This window comes from Aedes albopictus, chromosome 2 (genome assembly GCF_035046485.1).
Source record: "Aedes albopictus strain Foshan chromosome 2, AalbF5, whole genome shotgun sequence".
Classification (NCBI taxonomy): Eukaryota; Metazoa; Arthropoda; class Insecta; order Diptera; family Culicidae; genus Aedes; species Aedes albopictus.
The window spans coordinates 86281340-86301839 of record NC_085137.1 but is presented as its reverse complement, the minus strand read 5'-3'; the positions used below and the strand labels follow the sequence as shown (position 1 = coordinate 86301839).

Sequence of the window (20500 nt, the reverse complement as noted above, 5' to 3'; positions counted from 1 at the left end):
TGGAGTAGTAAAACAACATGATATTTTTAGGGCGTTCTTTTTTCGCCCGAACAGGTTAGGTGAACTGCAATAAACAAGTGATCACTCCCCAGTAATATTACGTGGTTGCGTGAAGTGTCCGACAGAATGGGATTTGTGTATCAGCAGATTATGCTTGGTAAATTTTAGATAATCTGATCTAGTTTCTTTAATTTCAATTGGATTGGAAAAAAATCACAACGATGATATGACTGTATCAATAAGGTGAGTGATAATGGAGCAAATACAGAGCTAAATCATGTTACAAAAATAAAAGAAAATAAATTATTATCAAGGATTAACATATATTATGATACATAGAACCTTACAAATGTACAATATACAGACATCACAAATTGACGCAACACGACACAAAACATATATGTGCCCTGTTATCCAGATTGATAACACCTTCCGATCACAGGATTACGAGGTTTCATTAATTGGTTTGGGCCCATCAGTCATCCTGGAACTGTATTTTATTCGGCAGTTCGCCTTTTAGTTGACAGTCATTGCTGCTGCTTTCATAGCTTGGTTTTGTCTAGAAAAACTAATCCTAATGGGTAAACCCTCGTTTCGGGGTTTGATACTTGAGCTCAACAACTTGAAGTCCGTGGCAGGGAAAGGTTTGCATCTCAAGTATTTGACCGCTGCCCGATAGGGCCTGAAAGTTGGCAATCAAAGTGGGATTGTATTTCATGGGCCTCTATTTTTCCAGAACCCTATGAATGTGCATTAAAATTATGGGAATATATACGAGTTAAAATAAAACATACATCATAAAGAACGCACGAACTTATAACACATTAAACAATTATTCTGTCATATAATTGTAGCAAATATTTATATCCGTAACAATACATTATATCAATTGTTGCATGTACCTATTTCAAATGTTATTCCCAATGAGACCAGTAACTACCCAGACAACCAGTAATCGTATAAGATGTTGCATAATATGATAAAGTGGAGGCCATATGCGTACATGCGTCCATTTAGGCGCATGTAAAATGTACGCATATCGCCTCCACATTAACATCTTATTCAACATCTTATACGATCACTGGTTGACTGGGTACCGTCAATTTTATACATAATTCAGATTTCAATTCCACCCAAACCTCCATTTAGGTATTCCAAATGGATGCATTGCCTAAATGGTGTTTAAGTTTATCCTTAATGGATTACAAGGTTGTAAAGAAGTTTAAGAAGAGCAAGTGGCTAGAAGATTTAAAAGGGGATCATGTGGAATTTCAGTGGCCTTTAAATGGAGTTTAAGGAGGGGGGCTTCAAGGACGTTTTCGAGAGTTTCGGAAGGTCTCAGGTGGGGATTTTTTTTATTATCGTACAAATTGGTACGAAGGTTCTCAGAATTTATTGAATTTTAAAGAAAAACAAAATTGAAAAAAAAATCAGGTAGGCGACTCTACCTAGTTTCCTGAAAGCTCGAGTGGAAATCAAACATTTTCCACAGACACCACCTACTTTGAAAAATCATAACTCAAGAACGAAGCATCGTAGACACATTTTTTTTTTGTGAAATCATAAGCAAATTTTCTCAGCAATTGTAAAAAATACAAAATGAAAATTATTTTCCATAAAATTTTCCACTGTTGAGAAAAATCGGTTGGAAAAGTTAGAAAAACTATTAACGAAGTCCGAAAAAACTCCCAAAAAATATTTTTGGAAGGAAACTTTTTATGCTTATATTCTGTAAAATTTTCAAGATGTGGCTTTTTTTCGATCCTGAGCAATGATCATTTTTGTGGAAATTAAAAATCAAGACAGTAGAATAACTAGCCACAGAAGTTTAATGTCGGGGCTGTTCGTGTGACTAACATCTAGTTTGCCACGCCCTTACAGCGTCATTAGCGGTACTAGAAGTGTCAAATAAATTTTGTTTACCAAAACAAAATATCCTTTACAAGATGAATACTTAAAAACGATGATTAATTACAATTAGAGTTATCAATTTAATTAAATAGGAAAAGTGACAACAGCGCCATTGGAGTTCTAGTGTATTTCTATTATCAAGACGGTCGAAAACCGACCAACATCTGGACAATTTCCACAAAATTGGTCATAATTCAGGAATGGAGAAAAACCACGTCTTTAGAATTTCACAGAATATAGCTTATGTAGTTCCCTTCCATATTTTTTTTGAGAATTTTTCCGGACTTCCTAGTTAGTTTTGCCGACTTTTCCAACCTCATCAGTAGAAAATTTTGTGGAAAACATTTTTCATTTCGTTTTTGTTTATTTTGTTTAAAATGGAGGTTTGAGTGTAGCCCTTTTCTTCCCACAGCTTTGAACGATTATTTTTGTGTCAAAAAAGCGTTTATGAACAAATTACAAAATGGCAACTTGTTTTCTTTGAGCATAGAGTATCTTCGTATCACACGAAATACACATACAAAATGGTCAATGGCAGAGAAAGCTCTCCATTAATATGTGGGGAAGTGATCATAGCCATGGCGTCGAACGCATGGCAGGTGCGGGGTGACCTCTTCTCGGAAACAGAACCCATCCAGGACCGGGTAATTGCGACGAAAAATTATCGGCGGTACATATTGCACAAAGACGAAGGAGGACCGCTGTAGGAAGTGCAATTACGCATGGGAAACGACCGAGCATGTCGTTGCAAGCAGTTCAGTGTTAGCTGGGTCAGTCTACCACAGTCGACACTTGCTTTAAAGCACAACTTGGTCGACGGATTGGTATCCTACTACAAGTACCAGCCGGGGCCGGTTCTGGAAAATAGTTACAAAGCTGTACTGGGATCGTGACGTCCTCATTCGTGCCAACCGGCCTGACATTGTGGTTTACGACAAATGGATGAAGCCAGTAACCATAATCGACATTGCTGTTCCGGTAGACCATAATGTCCAATCAACGTTCTCCGGCAAGATAAGCAAGTACCACGATCTAGCGGAGGAGTTGAAGCAGATGTGGCACCTGGAGGACGTCCGTATAGTTTCGGTTGTCCTCTCGGCAACCGGAGTTGTCCCTAAATCTCTCCAAGGTCCCTAGACGAGCTGGAATTGAAGAAAGACCTCAACAGCATCATGAAAGCGGTGATTCTTGAAACCTGTAGTATAGTTAGGCGGTTCCATCAACTGACAGTAAATCCGAAGCAGACTCATTAGGAAAAGTATAAGCAAAACTGGCTGATGAGATCCAGGGGGCATCCCTCTCGCATCCCGCTCTTTCTCGCGTTTGTTTAGGAGAGTGAGTAAGAAAAAAGAAAAAGCTAGCTACGCCAATGTTCCCTGACAGCCGTGGAGAAGTAGAGATGATCACGATCTCTAGTAGCAACGCACGTCATACTAACATTACTTCCCTACGTAAGAACGTGGCCAGTGTTGGAATCCTTACATACAGGGAGTTATACTCACTTGCTACTATATATCTCAGCTCAAAAGAATGCTATACAAATACGGTGTATAAAGGACTTTTACATTGCGGTTTTATCTAAAATTTCGCCGAATAAATAAAAATTCTCACATGCATACTAAAGTCGTGAAAGAGCTGTGAATGCTACTTTCCACGAGGTGAATATAAATAATATATTACACCAACGCCGTTGAGAGCCAGCTTCACAGCTCTTTCACGAATTAGATATTCGTGTGCGATCTTTATTAGATTCATGTAAGTATTCTTAGAACATACGGAGCGCTTTTACACTGATCAAAGATAATCTGCCGGTGGACGCATAAATGTCCCATGTGCAAAAACAGACAATCGAGAAAATCGTGTCCAAAGTTCGAAAAAATTGAATTGTCTCAACCACAGAGAACAGACATCTAGGCTAGAACAAATTTCATTCAGAAATTTGTGTAAGGATTTGAATCTTTACTTGAATAAGGTTGCAAACCAATACACGATGACAACACTAACGCCACCAAACACCATATTGCCACAGTCAGTGGTGAGTTGAAACATTTCAAGTGGTGAATTTAATTAGTGTGGGAAATTAACCGATTGCAGCGCCACGCTATTGCCACTTGCGTTGCCGATTTCAAATGGCAAATTTCTTACACAGTTTCGGAACTGGACTTGGATGTCTGTTCTCTGTGTCTCAACTATGAAGTATAAGTGCTAAATCGTGTTCTAACATCAACCAATATTTAATTTGAGCACCATTTTTTGTTTTAGAGCGATTTTATAGTTCCATAGGATTTCCAATGAAACGTGACGCTTATGCGTCCACTTTTAAAAATGTTACAAATCGGCCATGCATTTTTTCAACAATTTTCGGAACAAACTACCTATTTTTATTTCCCCATATGATAGTACCACACGATACATGGTCATGGTCTGCAAAATCTCAATATTACCAAAAACGCACATGGGACAATTATGCTTCCACCGGCAGTAATGAGTATGATGAATTTTAAAAATCACTAATAATCATTTAAAGCAATAAGACGTTGTGAATGCAGATATGACTCAACAAAACATTTCACATCATTTATGTTTTATCAGTTGGCGCTGAGAGTCGTTCAAAAGTGCTTTTCACCACAGGTATCACATTGTTATTGAAGATTGAAAAGTCGATCCATTATGATAATCCGAAAAAAAAACTTCGGGTCACTCCGCCGGTTATGCAGTCAGGGCAACATTTATCGGTCGTAGTAGCAGCACATTTGGTGGGTGGAACCCACTTGGCACAATTTATCTTGAACAACCGGGGTGAAAGTATCACAGGAGCTGCTCACTGTCGATCATAACTGATGCATTTGAAACTCGAGCATTGATATAACTGACACTTATGCTTCACGGCACCGATTTATTCAGAACAGTGGCTTGGCTTACCGATAGTTAAGGTGAATATATAACGAAGCCACACCTTGAATTTTCAAAATCACAAATCTGAGAAATGAAAAGACCGATTGCGCTGAAAAGTTGATCGATTGGTGACCCGCTGGTGATGACCAATCGATCAACTTTTCAGCGTAATCCGTCTGTTCGTTTCTCAGATTTGTGCTCTTGAAAATTCGAGGTGTGGCTTCGTTATATATTCACCTTAAGCACATCACACCAACGGATAAATAACTGGGAGGGTTTGTGGATCAAACTGATTGATAGTTCAATAGGCGATATTATGCTTTCGGCGTGTAGGTCCCACACCAATAAAAAAGTTGGTCAAACCTATTAATATTTACATACCTATATCCGATACAATAGTTCAGAATAGTGCTATTAGACCGATCCAATGATTGTTTTATTTTGGAATTACGAAACACGATGTTTCCTATAATTTTCTATGCAATTCGTTATCAAAATTTGGTTTTCATTTAGCTCGTTTTACTATCATATTTACTATTTTTAGTGCTAGTTCATTATGCAACTAAAATGCATTGAATAATGGAAAGTCGTTAAAAACAATTAAAATTGTGTATGCAATTCGTCGCAAAACTAGATAGTTTCAGCACTCTTTGAATTCATTCAACTCGGCAAACCACGTAAATGTATGTACGACTCATGTAGAAAAAATCATTCTTTTGCAACTCGTTGCATAAATAACTAATATTGTACATTTCAAAAGATTTCCATTTACACATTACGAATGTGGTTGTGGTGTTTGTAATCAGGCCAAACATGTCTGAAGGTCCTATCTGCAGAAGAGAGGCTCTCTTTGGTTTCCCTCTCTTTCGTTAATATCTCAGCTGTTTATTTGTATTATGATTGTCTCCTTGTATTGAACGATGGTCAAAACAATTGTCTTTTGATTTGTACTGCAAAAATAGTTGAAAAGTGTACCATTACATTGCAATAATTTAAAGAGAAAGTGAACAAAGAGAGCCTCTCAAATGCAGATAGGACCTATTGAAATGTTTGGCCTGTAATGTCATCAGATTCCCATTGTTTAGTATTTTACACTAATTGTTTAAGCAAGAGATTCCTATTCTTAATTATTATTAAACTAACATTATACCATTCTCTTATCCCTTATTCCAGATGACGGCAGAAAACGGATACGTCTGGTTCCTACCGGTATGGCTCACAAACCTGTGGAACCTCAGCAACGACAGCCCGATCCGTTCGATGGTACGCTGCACCCGGCAGGAAATGCTCAAGGCCATCAACGGTCACTTCTCGTTGGCGCATGCTCCCTTTGCCGACAGCCACCGGACGCTGGATACGATCGAGGGCACCGTCGGCAAGTGGAGATCCGACTATCGGGACACGCTGCGTAAGCACAGCTACATGGAGTCGGATTACGCGGGTTATGCTTACGATGCGGTGTGGGTTTATGCGCTGGCGTTGGACCGATTGATACGGGAAGATCCTTCCTATTTGAGCGATCTGCATTCGATAAAAACCACCAAACGGCTGATGGAGGTGATCCGGGCGACCGACTTCCAGGGCGTTTCCGGACGGATTAGGTTCGGTGAGGAGGGATCGCGGTACACGATCATCAATGTGCTACAGTGGATCAACGGGACGCCGAACATTGTGGGGCAGTTTACTCCGAACATTTCGGAAAGCAAGTACCAGTTGCTGGGAGGTTCGCTGGCTTTGAACCAATCGGCGATCGTTTGGATGACGAAGGATGGCAGAATTCCGGAAGATGGAGCACTGGATTGTTCGCTGCGTGGATTGGCAAGGTTTTTCGGAATGGGCTGCGACGGTACCGTGTACGTTCTTGTGGGATTCTTGTGCGTTCTGACGATCGCAGTCATTTCTCTGGCTTCGTTCTGCTATTTCCAAGTTCGATACGATCGTAAGATGAAACACTCGGCGAAGTATTTGCAAAAGTTCGGTATTGATTTGTTGTCACCGTCTTCGATTCCGGTGAACACGTTGGATAAGTGGGAGGTTCCCAAGGATCGAGTTGTGATCAATCGAAGGCTTGGCGAGGGTGCTTTTGGAACTGTGTATGGAGGAGAAGCGCAAATCGGCGAAGAAGGTTGGACCGCTGTGGCTGTGAAGACCTTGAAAATCGGGTCGACTACGGAAGATAAGGTAGATTTCCTTTCTGAAGCGGAAGCAATGAAACGATTTGATCATAATAATATTGTCAAGCTGCTGGGAGTATGTCTACAGACAGAGCCAGTGTATACGATCATGGAGTTCATGTTGTATGGTGATCTTAAAACGTATCTACTTGCTCGACGACATTTGGTCAATAGTAAGCAATCTGAGGATTCGGATATATCACCGAAACGGTTGACAATGATGGCTTTGGATGTTTCACGTGCTTTGTCGTATCTTGCTGAACAGAAGTATGTGCATCGGGACTTGGCGTGTCGTAATTGCATGGTGAACGCACAAAGAGTAGTTAAGCTGGGTGATTTTGGAATGGCGCGACCAACGTTTGAAAACGATTACTATCGATTCAATCGAAAAGGTATGCTACCAGTGCGGTGGATGGCACCCGAATCACTCGCATTAGGGATATTCACACCGGCATCGGACGTTTGGTCGTACGGAGTGTTGCTTTATGAAATTATCTCATTCGGATCGTTTCCTTATCAGGGAATGACAAATAACCAAGTCCTGGATCATGTTAAAGAAGGTAACTGTCTGACAATCCCCTCCAGCGTTAAACCGCAGTTGGAGGGCCTCATGAAAGCTTGTTGGAACCAAGATTACAAAAAGCGACCAAGTGCTTCAGAAGTTTCGGAGTTTATAGCAAATTACCCAAGACTCTTGTGCCCATGTCTAGATGTTCCATTGGCTTCGGTACAGATGGCGGAAACTGATAGCGACCAATTTGAACTTTTGCCAGGACTGCGGCGGCGTAAAGATGAACCTACTGCAGATTTATTGCTGGGAACATCGCAAATAAATGATCTTAATCAAACGACAACCGGTTACACAAAAATGAACATGCGAAGAGGAATCAATCTCAACGATCTGAATGTTGATACCGATTTCCGAAGAAATACTCTCCCCAATACCGAAACCAGTACCACTACTACCAATGGAGGTGTAGCCCTGAACGTGTATAATCCTGTAGAGCCTCTGTTGCAACGCCCGCTGGAAGTAGCCCGAAGCAGTAGTAACATACTCCGATACGTACCAATGTTCGGACTTGGCCGAAACAAAGCCCCCGTTTTGATAACACACGACAATGGATCTGTCACAATCGGCACCAGAAGCACCAGCACCAGTGTGTTATAGCATAGAGAAATAGTGGAGACCACTGCCGGGATGCCACCAATCCACAAACCAAAGGAATCTCCAGAGGAGTCTGATGCGAAGTAATGCCTATATACGAATAATGGGCTCGCACAGATCGCACAGCGATGTTAGTTTCTATGTTGGGGATATTTTCAGGATTTTATTAGGAAACTATTGAATTGTTTTTTATTTCTAAGAATAAAAATGAATTCTAGCTATCGAAAATCCTTTGTACAGAATAACACAAATCGAACACTGCAGTACAAAAACATGCCGTCCGAGAGGTTTGGAAAATCGTGGAACAACGGACAGTGCATATTACTAAAAGTATTTCTCACACCTCTAAAAATGCAGCACTGCTTGTATGACGCCACGAATTTCCAAACTCTGCATGCCAAAATAGAAGATTAGCAGTTAAAACTGAAGCCAAATAGTGCATATATGTTGAAACAAAAGCGCATTCAAATTCTTCAATCAAAATTAATAATATTCTAACTAAAAAAGACATTTCATCTCTATTACACTAGTTATAATTACGCCCAGAAACGTAAAACGATCTGATGAAAACGAGATTATAAATACCTGTTTGACAGAATAAATCTAATGTTGACCTTTATCAGTAGGAAGAATCCTCAAAACTAGTCGGCTACAGCCAGCGTAGCAGTTTGTAGATCGCTCTCAAGCATAACTCATAGGTAACATGTAGGTACCCATAATAACCAGTAAGACAACAAATCGAGAAACTATCAAGTTAACCAATTAGCTAATTAGCTTACAAACAACCGCACCAATATGATCGATAACTTAAAAAACAAGAAATACCTCAAACGCAGCAGGAAACAGATGACTTTTACGGAATTTTACACACAACAACTAAGCCTCTATGAAGCATTTTTTCTTCTGCACGATCAAACAATAAATGATAAATCTAAGACCAACGCAAGACTGATTACCACCTAAGCCAGCAGCAGGCGCCACAAAATTATGCGTGTCAAATGACACGCAAAAACAATCCGGTTCTGATATGTTACGCGGAATAGGTATATATCAGCTAATCAACGTTGTCAGCTCTCAGGATTGTGCGACATAATAGATCCGGAGAGCCATTGCGGACCTGCCTTTAGATGTTGACCTTTATCCCACATTTTCACATACTTCGTCATTGTTGTTCATTTTTCACCCTAAGACATTTTTGTTCTATCTTTAGATTTGCAACTTATCAATCAACTTGTTATCCACGATATCTACTTGTCAATAAAACTATCCCCACAATACCTTTAGCATATTGATAATAGATTGTAGTTATGAAAATTAGGCAGCACGTGTGGTAACTGGTAAATATCGACCACATTACCTAGTTACACATTAAATGATACTACTCGAGAACCGTTTTACAATGTATAACAACATAATCGCACTTTTGCCAATTAAATTGCAATAAATTTAATTGCAAAGTTAAGTGTGTAATGAGTGAAGAAAACACAACCAAGTATTCTGAAAGGCTTATTAAGAACTTGTGATACAGTTCGACAAATTTTCCAATAAAAATCTGTATGATTACTGCTTTTTGGAGAAGTCAATCGAAAAAAAAATCAAGCATTGCTGTTGGGAAAAAACTTTTTAGAAATTTCCTCGGGAGATGTATTTTGAACAACGAATTGATAAATTATTTGTTTCAAACGATACATTGTGCGATTCTTGTTGTTATATGGTTGTTGATTACAGAATTATTAATAGTGTATTTCCGTTGACAGAGAATAAACGTTTTGTGGTTTCCGCAAGTGTCAAGCACCGAAAATTCAAGTAGCAAAGAGCCTATATATTACTATCTATTGTTTAGGGGTAAGTTAAAATACAAGTTGACAAAGAATAATATTGATCTATTGAAATTAGATCTACATATTTGCTCATCACTTTGATGGTGTACCACCTGGGTTGATCACGAAACGCTCATATTTCTCTGCAAACAGAATGAACTACCCAATAATACCTACAATATCCCAGGGAAGGTGTGGTTTCATATTTTAATTCTTTATTAACTTCTACGTGAGTAATGCATGCATAACAGTGAGCCTCAACCAGCAATCAGATATAGATAGACTATAGATTTTCCTATACACATAGCGAAATGTATTAAAATCCATCTAGGTATCTGGGAACAGGATGGAATTATGGAAAGCATTTTAAAGTAGTATGACCGTTAGGATGATGGAATATTCATTTACATAGAATAATCTCACTATTTAATTTATATCGTAGAAATTTAGGCAATTTGTATCAAACCGTTTGTATGCAGTTAAAAAGTAATGTACACGATTATAAATATCAGAGTTGAATTTGCTGAATGATTGTCCACAATTACTTATCCGAAATCGTCCATCTGAGCATAAGCATTTCAATTCATTTATTTAGTATTACATCAAATTCAAGATAAAACTGAATCAACAAGATTTCTTCGTAATACACGGTTCGTGGCTGCCGCTCTCCATCCTCGGACACGCCCAATACTCGCCAAGACACGCTGCCTCTGCGCTCCACGTCTTCTTGTACCAACTGGAACAGTCACCAACACAATGTTTGCAGGGTTGTTGTCCGGCATTCTTGCAACATGCCCTGTCCACCGTGTCCTTCCGGCTTTGACCACCTTCTGGATGCTGGGTTCACCGTATTTTTTTTTCCTCATCTGTAGAGCCTTTTAACCACTGCGTCCATTCTTTAGGAATATTGTGGTATGACCCATATTTAATTTGGTGCTAGTCAAGTATCCTGTCACAATTGAGCTGTGATGGACAATGGTTGATGTAACACCTGATCCCAACTAGGCACAACTCGTTTTATAAAGTTTATTACCCTGTTGGGATTACTTCTCCAAATTTCCAAGGGCTCTAGAAACCCTTTACCAAATATCGCCAATCTGTGATCGTACAGCTCTCCGCAGTTGCAGAGTAAATGCTCGGCAGTTTCGTTTTCCGTTTGACAGAAACGACACTCGGAGGATTGGATTTTTCCAATCTTACTTAGATGATATTTACTCGGGCAGTGGCCAGTCATCAGACCAGTAATTACCCTGAGATCTCTTTTGTTTAGATTCAGTATGGACCTGGCTTTTTCTGCACTGGGTTTTATGAACCTTTTTGCTTGCTTGGATGTATCCGTGGCAATCCAATTAGATTCTACCGTGGACATTTCCCAAGTTTTTAGTTTCATCCGAAGAGCACACTCAGGAACTCCACAGAAAGGTTCAGGGCCTACAAAGCTTGATGCCGCACCCTGTCTAGCTAAATTGTCGGCGTTTTCATTTCCCAGAATTCCACAATGACCGGGCACCCAGTATAAAGTTACCTCGTTCCTACTGGCCAATTGCTTCAGAAAAATAATGCATTCCTACACTAGCTTTGATTGACACGTGAAAGCTTTTAGCGCATTTAAAGCCGCCTGGCTGTCCGAAAAAATACAGATCTTGGCAAACCTATAATTTCTTTTCAGACAAATGTTGGCACACTCTAGAATGGCTTGAACTTCCGCTTGAAATACAGTGGGACTGCATCCCATTGGTATAGCTTTACTGATACCGGGGCCAAAAACACCAGCTCCAGTATTTTCCCCCATCTTGGACCCATCAGTATAAAATACAATAGAACCTGGACGTAAACTTGGCCCACCAGCATCCCACACATAGCGACATGGTTTCACCACTTTGAAGGGAACATCATAGTTGGCCTTCGTTATCATCCAATCTTCTACTGTTTTTATGTCCATGTTTAATTTGAAGTCTTTGATGATCCTCAAATGTCCAGCAAGATCCCCGTCTAGAACTTTATTGTAATGTATAAACTGCTGGGCACTTTTTGCCGCTTGTAGTTTAACAAATTGATGCAATGGCAGTAAATTGAGAAGGGCATCCAAAGCAACTCCTGTCATAGATATACAAGCAAGTCTTTGTAGCTTACTTAGCTTCTTTTGACAGGTTACCTCATTTGTTTTGGGCCACCAAACAAGTGAAGCATAAGTAATCTTAGGTCGGACTATTGCAGCATAGATCCAGTGAATCATGTTAGGTCTAAAACCCAAGGTTTTTCCTAAGGCTTTGCTGCAGACCCAAAGGGCATTGGTACCCTTGGTTAAAACATTGTTTAAATGAGAATTCCAATTCAGTCTTTTGTCCAAAGTTATCCCAAGATGTTTAACTTCTTCTGAGAACTGAATTTGAACTCCATCTAAAGAAGGTTCATTAAGATTTATTTTTAACCTTCGAGTAAAAGGTACAATTACAGTTTTTGGAGGGTTTACGTTTAATCCCTCCTCTCGGCACCATTTGATGGTAACATTCAACGCAGACTGTAGCCGGCTAGATATCGTGTCGTTATATTTTCCACGTATCAGAATAGCTACATCATCTGCGTATCCAATAACCTCAAAGCCTTGATTGATGAGTTTTTTAAGGAGTTCGTCCACTACCAAAGACCACAATAAGGGCGATAGTACTCCTCCTTGAGGACAGCCCTTCACAGATCTTACTGATAGTTGCGCACCTCCAAGAACGGAAGAGATCTCTCGATCTCTAAGCATCGATATTTGTGCTGATTCCACGAGTGGAGTGAGAGCAATCGAGAATCGTCACTTTGCTCTCGAATGAACTCCTTGTTTTGATTCCGATAGTCGACTCGAATGAGGTGAGAAGTTCACTTTCGTTGCGAGTAATGGCAATGAACCAAAACAAATGCGATGTTTTTCGCAGAGCTGTCAAACCGGCGGTGAAACAAGAAAGCGCTTTGGTAATGGCGTATTCAAAAAGCGTATTTTTTATATGTTTTCTGATCCCGTCAATTTTTTATATTTTTACGTAATATACATGGAGTATTGATTGTAAAATAAAAGTTTTATAGGTTGTTATTATTGGAAGGTATATTGCTGTTGGTTAAAGTGAGTATTTTCATCATTTCGATAACGCAGATTTTTCCAACGTTTAGCCCTTATCTAAAGCTTCTCGTTTGTTTTGTGTTGATGTGCTTCTGGTGCTCCTGCTTCCAAACATTTCTACACAAAAATACTTTTTTGATCGTGGCTTCGCGTAATTTGTACCTTGGAAACAGTAGTATCCCGGTGTCGGAATCCGGAAAAGGCATGCGCTGGCGGTGGCAGAAGTTTGATGGTGAATGATACGGGGACTGTTATTTTGAGGTAAGTTTTCCAGGGTGCTTTTCAAAAATGATTTTGCTCTCACTTTTCAATGCATGCATGTTGTTTTTCTTTAAGATAACCATCGATAGTTTCGGCCTTGCTCGCGTAAACGTAAAACGGAGGAGAAGTTGCAGTGTACCGGTACCGACCACACCGATAGGTAATTCGGTAATTCTATTGGATGGAGTTTATCACACCTGAATTTGCTACCTTTCGGCCGTATCGATGATAATTGTAGATTTGAAACGGATGGCAAGAGCTGAGACCGAGATGAAGGACGTTTGCTGCGAAAATCATTTTCTACTAAGGATTTCTCGTCATACAAGTGGACCTTGGGCGGCCTGTGGGCCTGCCTGATAATGTGCATAATTCCGAGTAGAATTTGTTGTAGAATCGCACACAGAAATTGATGTTAAGCTATTACCGAAGAAATGGGTGGCATGGTGGCATCTTTCTAAGGCTAATAAATCTATTCAACATTGTTCTTAATACATACCTTTTATTTGCCAAAAATACTTCTCTTCTCCGTCGACTGTATCGTACAATCTAAATGCTCAGTCTTAACTGAGCATGTTTCTTGCGGGTTGAAAATCCTTGAATAATTTAAGACAATTTTCATATTTTCTGAAGAATTTCCAATGCTTTTCCTGAACGTATATTGGTACCATGGTACCGTTAAGAAAATTTTCGAAAAAATCCTACATATTTCCAAAGAAATTGCTTATCCCGGAAAACCAGTACATATGACTTATGAAGAAAGTTCTGTAAGAATTCGTAGTTTGATTAAAAAAAAGGTAGTTTTGCATTCTTACAAAAGATTTCTGCAGAAATGTCCATGCAGAAGCAGCCAGGGCCCAATTATTTCAAAAGATTCTCTGCTGGATCAATGAAGACATTTCGTACAGTTCTTTGAGGAATTCTGACGAGTGTCAAACTCTAGCAAGCTCTGTTTTATTTTTGGAAATACGTAAATTTTAGTTTGTATTAAATTTGACTTCTGTAAGCTTAGCTTAGACTGTATCATTTGCAGTGAGCTCCAAATGAAAACTGGCTGGGACAATCCACTTATTCTCAAAGTGCAATTTATGCAGCTCATGCATTTTTATCATTAACGGGGCCGGCCAAGTCCATACAGTTAGTTGGAAAAAGAAATAATTGTGATGGTTGTTGCTGCTAGAGACCGAGAGCACTCTGCATTATCTCAAAAGCTGTTTCAAAAATACTCCTTCCGTTAGATTCATACGAAAATTGCTTCACGATCCTTCAATTCCTACATTGTTAAGAAAAATCTTAAGTGTCCTCCTTGCATTTGATAGTCAAGTCATACCGTCGAAGATTTTCTACTCGCTTGAGAATTGTTCTTAAGCATGTCTAATAACTCTCTCGAGCGACTATACAATTTTTCTAAATGAAATCCTTTGAACAACTTCCCATTGAATGTCTTCCTGTATTTTAAAAAGCTTATTGAAAACCTTTATCTAATTCGGTAAGGGACTCATCAACCTTCACAGTACCAGGTACCAACATCAATTTCATTAAGAATTTCTCCAATGGTTCCTTCAGGAATTCCTCCAGAAATTGTTCCTGGGATTCTTCCAGAAAGTCTCTGAGATCCCTCCAGGATTGCTTCTGAATATACTCCAAGATTTTCTCCAGGGATTCCTCCAGTGGTTTTCAAGGATCCCTCCAGAAAATCCTCCATAAATTACTCCAAGCATTACTACAAGGAATCCTCCAGCAATTGTTGCAGAGGTTTCTCCAGAAATACATCCGAGAATTCCTCCAGAGAATTTCTCCAGATTACCCTCAAAAATACCCCAGAGATTCTTCCAAAAATTCCTCCCGGGATTTTATTAGGAACTCCACGAGGGATTCTTGTAGAGTTCTTATAGAAACTTCTCCACAGACCTCTCTACCAGGGATTCCTCCCGGAAATCCTCCAGAAAGTGTTCCAAGGATTGATCCAGGAATTCCTATAGATTTCTCAAGGAATTCTTCCAGGGGTTCCCACAGGCATTTCTATGAAACTTCTCAAAAAAAAAAATCCTCCAAGGGTTTCTCCATGAGTTCGTCCATGGATTCTACAAAGAAATTCTTTTGGTATTCATTAGTAAATACTCAAGGAATTTTGTCTTTTTTTTTTCATGAATCCCTCCCGGATTTCTCCCAGGGAATCCTGTAATGCCACTAAGGATTCTTCTAAGACTCAATCCAGAGATTCCTTCAGGAATTCCTCTAGCGATTACTCCAGGAATACCTTCAGGAATTTCTCCAGGAATTTCTTCAGGGATTCGGGGATTCTTCAAAAAGTTCTACCAGAGATTTCGCCAGAAATTCATCCACGATTTCTTTCAAGGATCCCTAATCTAATTTATCCAGAAATGCCTCCTGAGATACCTCCAGGAATTCCTCTAAGATTCCCCCAGGGATGAATGCTTACTCGCTTCATGATTCTTGAAATGTCTTCAAGAATTCCTCCAGAGACTCTAGTTCCTTGAGGAAAATCTAGAGGAATTCTTGGAGAAAATCTAGAGGAGTTCTTGGAGGAATCTCTTAAGTTCTCACTGAAGGAATGTCTGGAGGAACCCCCAAGGAATTGATGGAAGAGTTTTTGCAGATATCCCTGTAAGAATTTCTGTAGAAAGAAACTGTTGGAGAAACTTCAAACGAATTTTTGCAGATATCTCATAGGAACACCTGGGGAAATTTCAAATGAGTGCTTGTAGCAATTCCTAGGGAAATGCTGATGGAATTTTTGGATGAATCCCTGAAGGAATCACTGAAGAAGTATCATGGAAATTCCTGGAGGAATCTCCATTTAGCAATCTGCCAATGAACAGAGCCTTAGCCGTCTATCTTCTATGTTTCGATGTTTGAAATCTTTTCAAATAGTATCTGTCTTCTTAAGCAAGAAGATTATCAGGAGCATTCCAAATGAGATCTCGTTGAGAACGCTGTACAAACATTTTCTGAGTTGATTCAATCCGAGCAATTATGGTACGACGGTATGATCCTCATACCACAGACAAACAGACGTAACTCTTAGAAGAAATTCATCAAAAACTTTTGCCCAGTGTCATTTTCATGAGCACACTGCCACCTATTGGTAGAACCGCGCGCGACACTGTCGGCCATGATGGAGCGATCGAATACTAGCGCCTCTGGTGGAACAATCGCGCAAATCAAATGAAATTTGAATTGATCGTTAAATGTATGTGCCAAGCCGTTTTGAAGAGTGTTACGTCTGTTTGTCTGTGCTCATACTATTGACTTGTCTATTGATGCACACTGAAAACTAGATTCTTGCAAGAACTGCTGCAAAAATTACTTGAGAAATTCCTGGATATAGGGTGGAAGCTTCAGTTTTGGTCAGCCCAGAGTTTGAGAATATGGCCAAAACTGCGGCAATGCTTCTATTTTGGCCAGTGCCACTTTTAATACAAAAATCAAGTATTAGCTTGATTTCTGCATTTTTCTAATAAAGTATAGATCGAAACCTTTCATTTGACACATAGGTAGTTTTCATTGGATTTTTGGTTATTTTTATAAAAATGATTTTCCTTAGACTGGCCAAAACCGGTGCCCGCACCCTATGTGGAAGGAATCCTTGCCGAATTTCTGAATGATTTCTCAGAAGATTTCCTGAAAGAATTCTATGAGAAATCTCTAGAGCAATTGCTTGAGTTATTCATGGAAGAATTCCTGCAGAATAAATCATGGGGGAATTCCTGGATGAATCTCTGGAGAATTCCTAAAGAAATCATGGAGGTATTCCTGGATGAATCTTTGGAGAATTTTTTGCAGTATTCTTTTAACCTTTATGTGGCCGACGGGGTACCCAGCGCCCATTTAAAAAGCACGGTGTAGAAAAAAGCAAAAAGTTTGTTGGACACATAACGGTTAAAGATTTTCTGGGAGAAATAGTGCAAGAATCCCTGAAATTTTGGAGATATAGTTGGAGGAATTCCTGGAAGAATCCCCAAAGGAATTACTGAAGAAATTCCTGGTGTTACTTCTATACGAGTGTCAGGTAAAATCCTTAGCGGAATTCTTGAACGATTATGCAAGTAAATCCTAGAAGATATCTTCTTTTAGACAAGCTTATATGTGGAGCAGGCCCGTGCGCAAAGGCGCGGGGGTTTCCAGATTAACCACCCCCCCCCCCCTTCTGCAAACGGCTATGACGTGGACCAATGGGTGGAGGAATTCTTGAAACACTACCAATAAAAATTCTGTTAGAAACCAAAATTAAAAAAAATAATAATACTAAGTGGAAATTGTGAATAACTTTTCTGTCTGGAATAAATGTAAAACATCAATAATTATAGCAAAAAAACTTTATTTTGGATCATCACGCAAAATTTGAGTATTATCACAGACAAACAGACGTAACACTTGCGAAATTTACATCGACCACGCTTTTAACGATCATTTTAAATTTTCATAGTTATAGCCTTCACAACCAGAGGCGCGCGCATCGTTTTTCTATGCGTTTGACGTTTAACGCTAGCGCCTTCTGTTGACGATATGGCACAACACAGTGATTCGTGCAACTTTTCCACCAGGTGATGGTAGTGTGAACTGGGCGATGGATTTCCATGAAAATCGTTCAAGGTGTTACGTCTGTTTGTCTGTGGTATTATTTTTCCCACAATTACACAGTAAGCGTAGATCTTTGCTTCAATTTTATGCTGGCCATTTGTGCCAGTACAGCCCTCCAACTTCGTCAGCGCCTTAGCTTCAGCAAGCAGATGCATTCAAAAAAAAACTTCTAGTTCGCGATTTCACATTTTTCAGGTTCCGAACGGCAAGCAGAAGCGATTTCCGAACAAAGCGGCCATCTAACTTCGCTTCTGGTGCAACAGCAACTTTGACGATTTTCTATCGGGACAGCGTGAAGAGTGTGCAGTGGTGGTGGATTTGGTCACCTCACCGGAAGTCAGACGATACGATTTTATCTGAAAATACCATTCAAAATATGTTTGATTATTGAAGAAATCAATAGATAAAAGTTTATTTACAAATATACTTACCAATTATGTACAATTTGTTGTGTTTCTCTGGTGTCGATTGAGCTCTCGACACCTCTTGAGGTTACGACTCTTCTCACCCAAAAACGTCACTTGAACGCGACTTCTGTCGATCAACATCGACTGTGGGAATGCGGTGAGAGTTCATCGGTGTTCACTCACACCGACTCTTGTCACCGCATTCGACTACGGGAATCGGGTGACACGTTCGACTCGACTTTTCTCACCTCATTCGAAGTGCAGAATGAGCACAATTATCCATTCAATAATACATTTATCCAAGCCCCTTGCTTCCATTGCAGAACGCATTGAGCTGTATGATGCGTTATCGAATGCTCCTTCAATATCGAGAAAAGCAACCATGGCTATTTCCTTGGCTTGAAACGATTTCTCAATTTTGCTAACTAGCGACTGTAGCGCTGTTATAGTAGATTTGCCTGTTTGATAAGCAAATTGAAATTTGCTTAGAGGCATTTCTACTAAGCTGGAAGACTTGACAAAGTCATCCACTATTTTCTCCATGGTCTTTAACAGAACACAAGAAAGGCTTATGGGTCTGAAGGCTTTTGGAGTTGTTTTGTCCCGTTTGCCAGCTTTTGGGATAAAAACAACACGAACCTTCCGCCACGCCTTAGGTATGTAAGCTAAAGTAATACTGGCTCTGAATATTTCGGTTAAGAGCGGACAAATCGCCTCTTTTCCATGTTGAAGTAAAGCTGAGAAAATTTCATCTTCCCCGGCAGATTTGAAAGGTTGAAAGGAGCTCAATGCCCATTCGACCCTCGACGGTGTGAAGATTTCACAAGCTTTTTGATAGGCATTGGTGGACCACGCATGTCTTGCCTTATCCGAGTCCTGTTCTTCATCCGAATAAGGAATTGATCCTGGGAAGTGAGTTCTCATCATCACTTCCAATGTTTCAAAAGAATCAACAGTAAAACTGCCGTCTTCCTTTTTAAGACTTCCAAAACCATTTGAATGGTCTTTCGAAAGGACTTTATGAAGCCTTGCAGCCGTAGGAGCGTTATTGATGTCTTCACATACCCGTCTCCAGTCCTTCCGTTTGGCTAGTCTCAATTCTCTGTTGTATTCTGTAAGGGCTTGTTTATACTGAACCCAATCAGATGTAACTTTTGCTCTATTGAACAACCGTCTAGATTTCTTCGTCAGATCTGCCAGCTTATCATTCCACCAAGGGACATCCCTGTTGGATGACCTCTGTCGGATTGGGCAGCTAGCATGATATGATGAAATCATTTTATCAATAATCTCATCAGAGGCATTTTCCAACTGTGAAACAGACAAGATCTGCTCACCCTTATATGAATTTCCATTCATTAAATAAAAGCTGTAGAGGTCCCAGTTAGTTTTCTTTGGGTTTCTATAGCTTTCAATTAAATTTGATCCGGCTTTATAATCGAACCTGATATGTTTGTGATCTGACAATGATTCCTCATCAGAAACATGCCAGTTCGCGATCTTATCTGATAGCAGATAGCTACAAAGCGTAAGATCTAAAAATTCCTGTCGAATAGCATTAACAAAAGTTGGAGAATTCCCTTTATTGCATATGTCTATGTTATTAGACGAAATGTAATTCAGGAGATCCTCACCTCTTTTATTAATATCTGTACTGCTCCATATGGTATGATGGGCATTTGCATCGCACCCTATTACAAATTGGGCGTTTATTTTTTTTTGCAATAATTAACAAAACTTACGACCAAAGATGGAGGCACATCATCAACGTCTCCAGGAAAATATGCAGAAGCAATGCATACCTCAGTTTTTCCCTGGATTGTTGGGACCTCCATTTTAATCGCAACAATGTCTCTTGTAATAAACTCAGTAATTGGGACAAATTTTGTTCTCCTGCTTACTAAAATGGCTGTTCTTGGGTTAGACTGACTTTCGTCGTACAAAATCCTGCAATTCTGCGAAGAGCAACCCGTTACCCTTCCACTATTTACCCAGGGCTCTTGAATTCAGCCCACGTCTAACTGTTCTCTAATAAATCTTCTGCTGAGCACAGCTGAAGCACCCTTCGCGTGGTGAAGATTTGATCGGATAATTTTTAAGGTACTCATTTTTTTTACTATTTACAGGAGAAAAATAAGGTCCACTGCGTCATTGCTCCGTTT

At 39.7% G+C, this 20500-nt stretch overlaps 1 protein-coding gene and 2 long non-coding RNA genes across 3 annotated transcripts in view; 2 read left to right on the top strand and 1 right to left on the bottom strand.

Annotated features, from left to right (window-relative positions):
• Positions 1-10493, top strand: part of LOC109427879 (uncharacterized) — a 224061-nt gene extending 213568 nt beyond the window's left edge. The window contains exon 7 of the mRNA XM_062850027.1: positions 5980-10493. Coding sequence (XP_062706011.1) covers positions 5980-8148 — 2169 coding nt within the window. The 3' untranslated portion in view covers positions 8149-10493. The remainder of the gene's footprint in view (positions 1-5979) is intronic.
• A 2231-nt stretch (positions 10494-12724) lies between these two features.
• LOC115256658 (uncharacterized) lies at positions 12725-13818 on the top strand. The gene is made up of 2 exons (XR_009997434.1): positions 12725-13329; positions 13405-13818. It is a non-coding gene; the product is annotated as an uncharacterized LOC115256658 (long non-coding RNA).
• A 3833-nt stretch (positions 13819-17651) lies between these two features.
• On the bottom strand, positions 17652-18612 carry LOC109420957 (uncharacterized). The gene is made up of 2 exons (XR_009997433.1): positions 18363-18612; positions 17652-18287 (listed from the first exon to the last, which is right to left on the bottom strand). It is a non-coding gene; the product is annotated as an uncharacterized LOC109420957 (long non-coding RNA).
• Between the last annotated feature and the right edge of the window lie 1888 nt (positions 18613-20500).